At 45.3% G+C, this 12,973-nt stretch overlaps 1 protein-coding gene across 3 annotated transcripts in view; it reads right to left on the bottom strand.

Moving 5' to 3' along the window:
* WASHC2C (WASH complex subunit 2C) overlaps window positions 1–12,701 on the bottom strand; it is a 28,858-nt gene extending 16,157 nt beyond the window's left edge. Inside the window, exons 1-15 of one of the 3 annotated variants that reach the window (XM_044448257.1) lie at window positions 12,656–12,701; window positions 12,393–12,557; window positions 11,265–11,330; window positions 10,199–10,369; window positions 8,937–9,030; window positions 7,894–7,949; window positions 7,648–7,695; window positions 6,873–6,971; window positions 6,381–6,465; window positions 5,243–5,305; window positions 4,122–4,231; window positions 3,450–3,519; window positions 2,772–2,828; window positions 1,012–1,161; window positions 223–344 (exon numbers count right to left, since the gene is read on the bottom strand). In XM_044448257.1, coding sequence (XP_044304192.1) covers window positions 223–344; window positions 1,012–1,161; window positions 2,772–2,828; window positions 3,450–3,519; window positions 4,122–4,231; window positions 5,243–5,305; window positions 6,381–6,465; window positions 6,873–6,971; window positions 7,648–7,695; window positions 7,894–7,949; window positions 8,937–9,030; window positions 10,199–10,369; window positions 11,265–11,330; window positions 12,393–12,470 — 1,269 coding nt within the window. In that variant the 5' untranslated portion in view covers window positions 12,471–12,557; window positions 12,656–12,701. The remainder of the gene's footprint in view (window positions 1–222; window positions 345–1,011; window positions 1,162–2,771; window positions 2,829–3,449; window positions 3,520–4,121; window positions 4,232–5,242; window positions 5,306–6,380; window positions 6,466–6,872; window positions 6,972–7,647; window positions 7,696–7,893; window positions 7,950–8,936; window positions 9,031–10,198; window positions 10,370–11,264; window positions 11,331–12,392; window positions 12,558–12,655) is intronic. The other 2 variants (XM_044448259.1, XM_044448258.1) reach the window with 2 other exon arrangements.
* Between the last annotated feature and the right edge of the window lie 272 nt (window positions 12,702–12,973).

Genomic DNA, 12,973 nt, shown 5'->3' with positions numbered 1-12,973 from the left:
CAGCTGCCTGTACAAAAACATACGTATTTCTAAAATGCAGGCTGGGAGGACTGAGTCGTCTTGGCGAGCACCAGAGAAAGTTTCTGGAGGCAACCGTCCTGCTGAGTATTTCTGCTAACCCTCCGGCTTCCAGGCTGACCTGAGAATCAAAGCTGAGACAGCTCTTCCAGAGTGCGCGCTCCAAATGGTCATCATTTTGTATTTGCAAGGCTACTCAATCACCTTGTCTCCTGCTTTCCGTTCCTGACTTTCTTTTGTTTTATGGGTCACAGCACTGGCCAGGGTAGGCTTTTCTTTGAACAGATCCTCCTCCGCATCAAAGAGATCGGCTGCAGACGTGGCTGCTTGAAAGTAAGATGCAATTGTTTACTTCCAGAGCAAGACTGTAAGAGGGAGTTATATTTATCTTTGTGAAAGCATCTATGTTTGTGTGTCTCAAAAAGAAAACATATACCAAATATAAGTAGCACAATGTAACCAAGGAGGAATCTGACAACCACCAGAAGAAACAAAACAACTGCTCCTACTTGTGAGCTTCACACACCACGTTTTTCGGTAGACACCAAATACAGCACGTGAGTGAAGCAAACATTCATTTAAGGTGCCCCGTACTGGTACCCTCATCAGAAAAGCAGGGCTGCCCGCACCTCTGTCAAGTGACCACCGTCACAACGTCAGGGTCATTGCCAAATGTGTCGCGACCCCTTTATCAGGACTCAGCAACACAAGGGCTGCCCATGAAGCTTTCCACATCACTGTATCTTCATGCAAAGATGTTCGCATGCTTGGCTACTGTTGAGGAACAGAAGCAGGCCTGTGAGACACAGAAGGGGCATTTTTGGAAATAAGGGATGACCTGAGGCCCCTCAGTGTTTTCTTACCACAAGTCTTCTAACTCCGCAGCACTTCTTCCCAAGTGGGGTCTTTGAGTGAGAAGAGCAATATGACACTTGAAGACAGTTATCTCATAAAAGAGAGTGAGAGAAGGAATTCCAAAATGTACAAGCTTACCTGGGCTTTTCTTACTTGACTCAAAATCATTGTCGTCATCAAAGAGGCCAACATTTTCATGAAGTCTGGGGGTTCTATCTGCAATTGGTTCTCTTGGTTTATCCTCTTTCCCCATCGGAAATGAGGAGGGGTTAAACACATCACTACTCCCTATAAACAGGAGACAAACATGGTCATCTGATGTTTAACGGGAGGTTCTAAATCTGTCTCTGCTGCAGCCAATTACAGTTGTACCTCGGCTCATGAATGCCTCAGTTCACGACCAAATCAGGTCGCGAACAAAAATTTCATAAAAATTTTGACTCAGGTCATGAACTCTGCATTAGGAGGTGACCATGATTGTGGTCATCTCCCCACCCCGAGTGGGGAGATGGCTGCGATTGTGCTGGGAGGGGGGGAGAGATGGTTGAGATCGCGCCCATCTTTCCTGCAAATGCAACCGCAATCTCAGTCATCTCCCCACCCCCGAGCGCATTTGCGTCTGTGCCCGTCTCTCTCCCCCCCAGCACGCCAGAATGACGGGCACATGCAGGGATGACAGGTGCGATCATGGTCGTGCTGGGGGCAGGGGGGCGGGGAGATGGCTGCACCCATGCTCGGGGTGGTGGTGGAGATGGCTGCGATCGTTGTTCTTTGTCACTTTGCTTCACATTTTTCCGATTAAAAAAAATAGTTACAGAACAGATTAACCTTATTTACATTGAATCTTATGGGGAAATTTGACTTGGCTCATGAGCAATTTCGTTCATGACCAGAGTCCTGGAACGGATTACATTCGTGAGCCAAGGTACCACTGTAGTTTCAATTATAAACCACTTTCCCATCTATCAGATGCAAGCACAGGATGGGCTGAGGACTGCCTCTGGATTAGCCATGATTAATGAGTACCATTAGAAAGACAAAGCATCTGGCCTGGAGGGGCTTCCGGGAGAACTTCATGCATGAAGAAACCCTAGTGGGATGTGGGAACTCAGGTGAGCGTTTTAGCTGGGAAAGATCCCTGCTCGTGCTGCCCGCGATACCATTCTGTTCCCACCAGGTCAGCCAGCATTTTTTCTGGCTAAAGAACCGAAGGCAGAGGGTGGGAATAAATGGCAACTCTTCCAAGGAGGGGATCTGTTGGTGACATACAGGTAAGTAGGGGGGGGTGTCACATGGAGATGCGTCGAGACCTGTTCTCCCCAGCAGAGGAGGGCAGGACACGCTCCAACAGAGCAAAGCTCAGGGAACCCAGGTTCCATTTAGGTGCCAGGAAGCACTTCCTGACAGTGAGGACCCCGAGGGTGTGGAATGGGCTTCCACAGGAGGTGGTCAAGGCCCCATTGGTGAGGGTGTTCAAGAATAGGCTGGACATGCACTTGGTGAGCATGTCATGAGTGGAACTGACTGGAGCCGGGGTCAGACTAGATGGCCCGGGAGACCCCTTCTGGCTCTCACTGTTTCTATGAGATGTCAATGGTGGAGTCCCATAGGGTTCTGTACTGGCCAATGCTTTTCAGTCTGTTCACGAACGATGTGAAATTAGGAGTGGATAGTGGAGTGGCCAAGTTTGCTGGTGACACTGGACCACAATTTATCCAGCAAAACGGTCTGTTCGGAGAAAGCCTTCCCCTGGTACAATGCCTCAGTGCTGCCAACTGCAGCCCGGATGGTCGAGGGCACAGGCACCCTGGAGCGTGCGCTGGACACTTGCACCACCCACAGAAAGGGATCTGTGGGAGCCGAAGGAGGAAAGCATCAAACCCGCTGCTTCCATTCACCTGGAAAGAGAGAAACTGCTCCAGCAGGAACTTTCCTCACAGCTTTTAATGGTGGTTCTGAAAAGCACAGACAAAGCGACAAATTAAAAAGAGAAAATATTTATTTCTGTTCCACTGTGCATTTAAACACTAGAGCACCACATTCTCCCATAGAAGCTTTGTTGCTGTGGGAGGGGAGACCAGGGTTGACTCAAGACATGCAAGAGGAAGCTGCGAACATCTCCCTCCTCCTGTTTCCTTCACTCTTGGCTTCCCAGCTGGCAGGACAACAATTTACTCCCTCATTCAGCAGGCGCTTTGAGCATCACGAAGCTGAAGTGCCGCAGGTAAGCGTGGCATCAACTTGCGCCGAGACTTAACTGATCATCAATGTGCGCAGGTCTTAGGGGCATTCAGACCCTCTCACAGCCAGCTCCATGAACCGGAGGCAGGAACAGGGCAACACCCAAAGGCCACAGGCGTGCTGGACTAGTCACTGGCCTGACACAGCACCAGTCATGGCACAGCGCATGGAAGTAATCCTTGCATTCTACTGGCTTGCTACTGAAGCCTTCTCTCATCAAATGCAGCAGGAGTGTGGAATGAAGGGCACAAGTCCCGCTGCCCAAAGTTGTGAGCATAACCTCCTTAAGCATTCAAACAGTCATCTGGATCTGCATCCAGCCACAAATCCCTCACCGTCATTTGCTGGAACTTGTGCTTCTCTTTCTATGGCATCTTCTTTTGGCACCTCAGCAAAAAGATCACCCTGGTAGAAGAGAAAGAGTCACAGGGGCATTTGTGATCAGTTAGCAGATGAAAGGAAGGGACCAAATGCTGAAGACTAAAAGTGAGAGAAGACCAAATAAACACGACTTTTAAAAAATACTACATTCTCATGGATTGTTTTGGCTATTAATTTGATTTCCAAAGATAAATAACTTTGGAAAGTAATGCTTTTAGTTTAGCTGACACCACTAGCTGCAGATTGCAAATGAAGCTGTAGCGCTCTCCTATAACCTTGGGCATTGGCCTGTGTTCAAAGAATACAAAGGAAAAGGGCAGTTGTGCCTATATTGTCTCCAAGCTGTATCGCCTTAAACAACTGTCTGGGACCTTCCCCAAGACACAAGTAGGTTTTATCATACTGAATTAAATTGCAACAGAGATTGCATCGTCAACTGTTTAAAAATGGTGCTACATAAACACACCGAGAGCAGCAGTGGGTTCTGGCTAGGGAGTGGCCTGCAAAGACCGATAGAAGAGGCTCTCAGGCAATGTTCTCTTGTCAGCAGCTGCTGAAATCAGGCGACAGGTTCACCTATGATCAGCTCTTGCCTTGTAGCCCAGGAATCTGGAACAGGTACTGACCTCTTCGTCATCGAAGAGTCCTGTCCCGCCACTAAAAAGGCCTTTTGTAGAATCAAATGGCGAGAAGTCTGCATCAGTCAGCTTGGGGTGCTTAAAGATGTCCTCATCATCTAGGAACACATAAGAGATGCATGAACTTCCTTTCAAAGGAGCTAGAAAAGAAGCAGTGATGAGGGCCTCAGGAACCTTCTGCAGAAAGAAGCTAAATAAATTCTGATTAAGCCGAGAGGGGGAAGCGCGGCTCATTTGAGCGCAACAGGCTTCCTGCTTACGTCCCGTCCCAGTGACTGGATCTTGTGGACTTTGAACTCGAAGGCAGGCATTAAAAAAAAACCATTAAGGAAATTTGGGCAAATAGTGCAATTTGCACAAGTTTATACAATTTGGAAAATTGGAAACTGAAAATTGCCTAGTCCTGGCACAAACTGTATGAGTCACATTAGAGCTGCATAGTTTTCAGCTTCTAATTTAGTTTCAAATATCGTAATTTGTGCAAATTTCTTTAGTTTTTTTAAATTGCCCAAACTGTGGCCCATCTTAGAGATGGAAGCCCATGAGCCACCTCAATTCACAGCATACTGAGGCAGTGCCAGCACCGGCAAAGCAATCAGAATCCCAAGGCCTCTTAGGCCCCTCCTACAACAGATACGCCTATCCTCCCCGAAGCACCCCCAGCCTCAATCCCGCCCCCGCCCCGGATATCCTGCAGTTGAGTAGGGCAATTGATCCATAGGAACCATGAATGTATAGTCCACTGGGAGCACCAACCAGGACTCAGGGCTCAAACAGCATTTCCTATGACTCACTGAGCTGTCTTGGGTGTCAAGCTCCTTTGTAGCTCACTAACTGCCAGAGTTAGCACTGAATAACTGAATAAAGCAAGCCTGCATTTAAAGGCAAGTCGTCAAAGCTTAAAACAGCCAACAGAGACGGTCATCGCAGAAAGGAAAGCACGCAAGCATTCCACCAATTCTCCATAGGCACCCTTCTCTTCGGAGAGTAAAGAAAGGAAACAAGGGATTTCCAAGCCCTAACAGTAATGACGACATTAAAATGCCCGCATCGTTTCCCTCTCCTACCACTCAAACAGAACCTGGTTCATAAAAAAAAAGAACACATACCATCTGATGGAACACCTCCTCCTCCTCCTTCTTCAGCCACTGCAGTCTTATTTTTTATATCGGCTAAAAGTTCAAGTAGAACAATTTAATAGATTAGTTAAGCTCAGCCTATATTTAAGACAGAGAGACAGACACATGGAAAAATGGACACCAAGACTGACAGGAAAAGTGACCGATGCTCCTCCTCACCACTGCATTTTTTTAACAATAGCATTTGACATGAAACAAGAAATAGCAAAATTCAGCCACCTTTAACTAAATAACCTTTTCATTTACCCAGTATTTTAAAGTTTAAATTTTAATTATGTTTTTATCCTCAGCCATGGGTTCTTATGATATATTTATTATGACGTATGTATAATGTTGTATTTATTGGGTAATTTATTCTAAGCTGTCCAGACACATACAATAATGGACGGGTTAGAAATACCCTTAATAATTAACTAACTAACTAACTAACTAACTAACTAACTAAAAGAAAAATCTCCAGCTTGGATAACATTACTCCATGGCTGTGCTTTTCACACAGGACTCACTCAGAAATATTCCTCCTTCCCTACAATCGAAGCTTCAGATCTGACAAATATGACCGTTAGTAGTGTTCCCTTTATCTCAATGGCTTCCAGCTTTTTTCAAATCCTAGCAAGAGCGTCCGGAGTCAAGTTTCCAGTTAGCTGCTAGATCACAAGTTTGTTATCCCATGCAGGCCAGTCAATCTAAAATGACTATAACCAAAACTGGCCTCACATGTATTTGTATTGATGGCAAAACTTATTTCAAGTTTTTACACTCAGACTTTTAAACAAAAGTCTGAGTGCAAGTACTTTATACAAGTGCTAAAAATGTCATCTTCTAGTTCTCTCTCTTTTTTTAAAAAAGCAATGTTCATAATGAAAAGAGTTTAACCTAATGGAGAATTTCATGACCTTCTTTGTGTTTTGAAGTCAGAGAAACCCTATTGAACTTTCTGACAGAAGTCATTAATGCTATTTGAACATTAGCTGAAAGATGTAAAAAGTCAAGCTGTACTATTCCACCACAAAGCAAAACTATGTTTCCTAACGGCAATCAAAATTGTTTCTTGCCTCCACACATATGCACAAGCCTCAGCACTGCTGTGGAAGAAAGAGCAGCTTACAGCATGGTTCCTCTTGCTTATAGAGCTGGTCCCCTTTGATACGAGCTGCAAGTTCATTTGTGAATGATGTAGTCCCTTTCTTTTTCTGACGAATTCATGTGGGGACAAATGGGAGAGAGAAAAAGTATGGCTAAGTTTTAATTTGGTTACAAACATTTGTTCAAATAAAAATTAGCTTAGCTTCTCAGAAAACTAAACTAACTTTATAAAATAGAAGACCAGAGAATAAAAGCAACAACTTAGCCAAAGGTCAGTATATCACCACTCTCTGATGAAACACATGTATTAAAAAGGAAAGATTTTTACATTTCAGAATTGCTAGAAGTGTTAAATAAGGTTTTAAGATGTCTCCCATTCTGGCCAACCAAGAGGCACCAGAAAGTTCATACTCCTTCACAAACACTGAGCAGCGTATTCATCAACTTTCAACAAGATCACAACAGCAGGAAAAGCTGTGCTGTGGAACCACTCTCCTATGTGAAGCTATCTTACCAGCTTTGCGTGTTCTTCTAAGTCTCCTTCTTCTTCCTCCTCCCCTCTTTCAGAGTCAGCAAAAAGATCATCATCTTCATCACTCAGCAAAACTGCTCTCTGAAAAAGTGGCAAACCCTACACTTTATGCTGCAATGCCCTTGAGCCCACCCTTTTTTTCAGACTGGGAAGTTGGGGCAGATGTCATGGCTGGGACAGCAATGCAAAGGAAGTATAGTGCAACTAGAATGCAATGCAGCAGGTCCCCACCCCGGCTGCAAATGCCCTCCCCTTGCTTTTGATGCAGTTCGGTTGGTTTAACATTTACACAAGGAACGCCGCTAAGTTAAAGCAAAGGCACACAGGCGCTGTGCTTCCAACAGTGGTGAAGACAAGATTGTCACATTTTGGATGGGGGAACAGAACTGCTCCAAGAGTGCTCTTAGTCTTGCGTTTGTTCCCAAGACTTCAGGTGCTCAAAAACATGAAAAAGTACAAGCCACCTCCTTTTAAAAAGAAACAGTATTTTGACAAGTAGCTGGGTCATTATTTTTCCTGGTATTTCACATGCACATTTACACAAGACTAAAGTATATTGTTGCATGACAAAGGATTCATATTCTGAATCTACAAAGCAAGTTAGAAAGATAGTTAGAAACCTCAACTGCTGTGATTAGGCTAGATGGTTTTGCTTAATTATCACAGCCCTTGTGAATTCCGTGGTCTACACTATACTTTATTTGCCCAAGTGCTTTTGAATACAGGTATAGTAGAAAGCACACAGTACATTTCTTACCTGTTTCTGGTCTTCCTCACTTACATTCCCAAATTCTTCTACTAAATCCTGCAAATCAAAAACACTTCTAAAGAAAACCTGCACTTAGGAATACTTAAGAAGAGCTATGAATGTTCAGTAGTTTATTTATATCAAAATTACCAGCATCCCCCACACCATATTGGACAGATGTCTATGATTTCCCCAAAGCCTTGCAACGTTATGTTTCAAAGTTCACAAACATGCTCAAGAAAAAAGTCTTCTTACCTCTTCTTCTTTTCCTTCACTGTCAACCATGCTGCCACGATCACTGTCTACCGAGCCTTTTGTGCCAAGGAGAAATTGAAAAGAGCAAATCAAACAGAAGTGCTTTTGCTCCAGACTTCAAGCACATACATGGGCACAAGAGCAACTTCCTTCCTTTCCTTTCCTTTCCTTTCCTTTCCTTTCCTTTCCTTTCCTTTCCTTTCTGTTGGCAGTTCTGACCCAGCCCACATCAGGCAGATGCCCCCAACACTGCATGAGCGTTTCTTTAAAATCACTATAAAAGTTTAGCTGCTGTGCATGCTTTTGGAAAAAAGCTACCTGCAAATTCAATAAATACACAAAGGTGTACACAGTCCTCTCTGCTCACTGAACAAATCATTCTGGTTCTCATTGCCAAGACTGAGGAAAAGCAGCATCCTTCAGGTTCCTATGTGCACAACAGGGGTCTTTCCAGGGGGGTCAGCTACTGTCAAAGTAGTACAGGAGATTTCCATAGAAAGATTTCAGTTCAGCGACCCCTCCCTCACAGGTGAAATGAAGGGAAGGTTTGGCTCCAATCCTATTCTGGATCCTTCTTCATAGCCCAGCTCTGTCCCCAAACTACAGAAAGAAATTGGTTTGGCAATAAACAAGAATTGTATTAAACAGCAGATCGTGCGGTTAAAAAGGGGCTTTGTTTTCCAAAGAACCCAGATGTTTCGTAGGAAATCAGCCAGGAAAGATGCTCAAGCACAGACTGGAGCACAGTCATGATACCACCGTAGCTGAAGAAGATCTGACTTGGGATACTCAGGCATGCCCAGCAGCTCTCTCACACTGACACCCTAACCAGCTGCCACTGAATCGGTTCAGGCTGTGTAAATACAACTGCAGGACTTGAAGCTAGCCAAAGGTCAGGGGCTGGCGTTACAGGCCAGTGATGCCAGGTTTTCTACATAGTCACCTTGTACCAGCAAGCCTCGTGCAGTTAGGAACCACCCAGGCCACCACAAATGATAAAAGTAAATTAATCTGTACTATCCATTATTAATTCTATCACACACCTTCACTGGAGAGATCACCAAGGCCAACATCATCTTGTTCCATGAAAAGCTGCGAACCAATTAAGTATGGCAAGGGTCTGTCGATGTACAGATCCTGTGAAAAGGCAAATACATAAGTGTTTTGAGATCACCAGCGTGATATAATAGGCAGGCAGACGATGGGGGGGGTCTGTCTTTCACAAGTGCACTCTTAAGCTATCTGATATGCAGTCTTGCTTATCAATAGCCTCTTCTGTTTCAGCTGTCAAGGGGCATGCATATAGGCAAATTGTCTGTGAATAGAAAAGCCACAGAAAAGGGGAGAAAGCTACAGAACATGCAACCAAAGTGGCCCCTTAGCGATGAGATCCTTTTACTTTGAAGTGTGGGACTGATACTTGTGCACACTGTCTACTTTTCAATACCCGCAAGTCACAATCTATTCCAGAAAGCAAAAATATCCACCCCCTCTGCTCATTTTCACAGCTCCTCTTCAGAGTACTTAATTCTGCATCTACTGGGGTTGCATGATGCAGAACAGCACAAGAAATACAGACGTGCGTGCACATTTAGGATCTGAGAAACAGAAAGGAAGTGCAAGCATCGGCAGCAGTACAGCACTACTTTCGCCCCCTCCTCCACTGACAGCGGGCAAGCCGTGGCACTCAGCTGTGCAGTACGCAGCCTGCTCCCTTTGACATGGCTCCTTTGGACAACTAAAACAGAGAAGGGAACGTCCCCCTTGAGCACTCACAGAGCACACCTGTCAAAGACAGACAACAACAACGTATTTTTTTAAATGGCAAGCCCAACTGCACATTTCTGGACACAGTTTTTTTGTAAAGCAGGGAAATCATCCAGCGTGTTATGTCGGCATCCGTGGAAGGAAAAATCAGGTGAGCGAGCAGGAGCAGATTCTGCCACCCTGGCCAACGAGCCCTTCCGCAAAGTGTGTCTACACAAAATAAAATTCCCCCATTGTGTTTGGATAGCAGAAAAGGCCACCATGGGAACGAAGAAGCCTAAAACAAGCTGTGGGTTCACAGGGCAGCTTGTTCGTGAACGAGAGCCACCTTACGGAAACTGCAGAGCCCGGATAACACAGCTCACCGTGTCTGGTTGCCCATGGTGGCTCTTTGTGTCACGCAACTCCAGCCAGGGACTAGGCAGCAGTTATTCAGTCAGTGTGACTACTAAGGAACTCAACCCACATCTCCCTGACCTAATCCAATCCGCCACGCCTTGTTCTCTCTCTTCAGCTTAGATAAGAAAAGTCCGATTACCTTGGGCTCCAGTATGAGTTCAACCCTTTCATTAGTTTCTTCCTCAGAATCTGAGCTCCCTGCTTTAATGTCCAGTTGCTCAAAAGCACTGTCCAGCACCTGCAGCCCATAATTCACAGCTTCCTGGATTTTCGGAATCAAATCAGCTTCTTTCTGCTCACGGGTTTTCTCCTTCAGAATCAAAAGCAGGAAATTTCACCATTAACTTCCTGTTTCTGTCAATGTTCTTAAGTCCAATGGCACAAACTGAGTTTTTGTTCAGCGCTGCACAGTCATTCTCAACAAAGTTGCTGTACTAAAGAGCGAAGTGGAAGGAAACAAAGTGCCCCAGATAAAGTGAATACTTTGATAGAAGCACATTCAGCAAGACTGACATCTTGCCAGAGCAGAATAATCTGACCAGTCTTCTTAAATGCCATGGGTTGAACACAACACAGCCAGGAACCCATTCCCCAGGACTAGAGCTAGTGCTGAAAAACTCCTGCTCTAACAAGCAGCTCATTATAATATGTACAGTTTGAAAGGTGAGGAAGACCTGCTGATTTCAGGTTTTCATGATAAAACGCAGAACCCCAGTTGTGCCCAGAAGAGATGACCAGTGCAGTTCAGGCAGCTCAGGGTGAATATATCCATATTGCCCCACATCTGAAATGAGACACGCTGCACTGTAGCTACAGCTGTAGCTCTTCAACAGTGCTTAATGCAGCCCCACTAAAATGACCTGCCAATGAGCCCATGAGAAGAGTCAGCAACTGGCTGTTGTGTTGTGTAAGCCCAGCAAGGATCCCCCACCACAGGCAGCTCTTTCCAGGAATCCATGAGTTGTTCTGGGGCTTGTTTCCCTGAGATGGGCTGCCATATCAGCTGAACTTAAAGCCACATGAACCTGAACTCTTGCTCAGCGAGTGGCAAGCAAGCCTGGCCTTCGCAAGGGTTGGCCACCACAAATGCCCAAGTGACACTAACAACTCAGCTTCCCTTTACAAAGGGAAACATTTATTGTGCTTCAGCATCGCACACATACTGTGAACGTCACCAGCAGAGAAGTCTTATACAATGCACTTGCCTGTTCTGGCTTGTCTCCCAGTTCTGTTCTGGGTGTGGGTTCCTCCACTTCATCATCATATACTCTCTATAAATAAAATAAATATTTTAATTACATTTTAGTATTAGATGCGTATACTAAATCACAAGCAAAGCCAAGTCACCAATCTACTTCTGTCAACAACAATTAAGAAGTTAGGTACCCAAGTAGGTAAAGCTGTGGCTCCTCTGTACTGGACTGTGAAGAATACAGGTGCAGGCAGAGAGAACCATTCAACTAAAGGCATTCGAGAAACATGCTGGTAACAGTCGCTCTGGTGCCGTACCTCCTCCGAATCTTCTCACTAAGCAAGCTCACTTCTGGTATTTGAACCTCAGGTGGGAGAAATGCTCCTGAGAAAAGCAGCCACGGATTTTAAGTTGCTTCTTTTCCTCACATTCGCATCTCTCTTCTGTATAATACTGAATGCCCAAACTCATTATCTACATGATATTGGAAGAACTTCATGTAAACATCCAAAGGTACTGCCATCATGTTTAGACTGGCCCTTAATCAAGCCAAGAAGTGTATTTTGTAATATTATTTGCTCTCAGATTTTAGATTACTCTTGAAAAATGGCACTACTGGGAAGCTTAACATTTCAATGTATGTTTTGTTATTATTTTCAGTTAATGATAGATATATACATGTACTATAATTTTAATGTGGCAAATGAAAAATGGGCAGGTGTACATTTTTCCTTGAATTATTCAGTTATAAATAAAAGACCCTTGGTAACTAGATAAATCAATGAGATAAGCATGATCAGTTTCAATTTACTCCTGGTTTCATTCCAAAGGGCTTCAGAGAGGCAGCTGACTGCTGCTCACAAGCACTCCATCCAGAATTGTATTGCCAAAAAACGATCCAACAGAACAAATGGATGTCAGATTTCAGGCTCAGGTGATGTCATTTCTATAAGCAAATTAGAAATGCGGAGGAACATAGGAAAAAGCTACTACAATGTGTTCGCTTTGTAACACACATGGACACACGAATAACACTATCAAATTGATGGTGCTGAGTCCAGTTTCTTCCGTAATGCCTTCTTAAGATCTGGGCATCAAGAAGTCTCTACTCATGACCAGCATGTGATCACAGCGTACTCACGTTTTCAATGAACTGGGTGTTCGAAAGCATCAGGAACCCATTGAAGACGTTGTGCAGGCGGCAATCTGTACTTTTCATTTCATGAATCAGTCTGTCCAGTTGCTTCTTGATTTCGTGTGTCCTGGAGATCGTTTGCTGGGAGAACTCTTGAAGAAAATGCAAAAGCTACAGGAAGAAAAATGCACCGGTTCAGAGCTTGAAGTCACAAGACTCGCAACACAGTATTCAACCAAACTCCCAGAATGCAGAAAACAAATTCCTACCAAGAAATACAAAGTATCAGAACGATATAATCGCAGTTTGATTACTTCCCTCGCAGCCTTCCACGTACGCAGCCAGGCCCCGCCGGGGCGGCTCCGCGGCCGATCGGGGGCCCGGGCAAGCAACCGCGCGCCTTCGGCGGCGAGCAGACGGCGGGCGGGCTCCGCGCTGCGGGCCCCGCCGAGGGGCGCCCAGGCCCGGGCCCTGCCCGGCCCTGCCCGCTCCGCTCCCCGCGCCACACGCCGGGGCGCCGCCTGCGCGAAGCCTCCGCCCCGGAGCCCTCCAGGCCCCTGCGAGCGGGCCGGTTCGGGGCCGGGAGG

Source organism: Varanus komodoensis, unplaced genomic scaffold, assembly GCF_004798865.1.
Source record: "Varanus komodoensis strain SLA01 unplaced genomic scaffold, ASM479886v1 scaffold54, whole genome shotgun sequence".
Lineage (NCBI taxonomy): Eukaryota > Metazoa > Chordata > Lepidosauria > Squamata > Varanidae > Varanus > Varanus komodoensis.
This window is presented reverse-complemented; position numbering and strand designations above follow the sequence as displayed.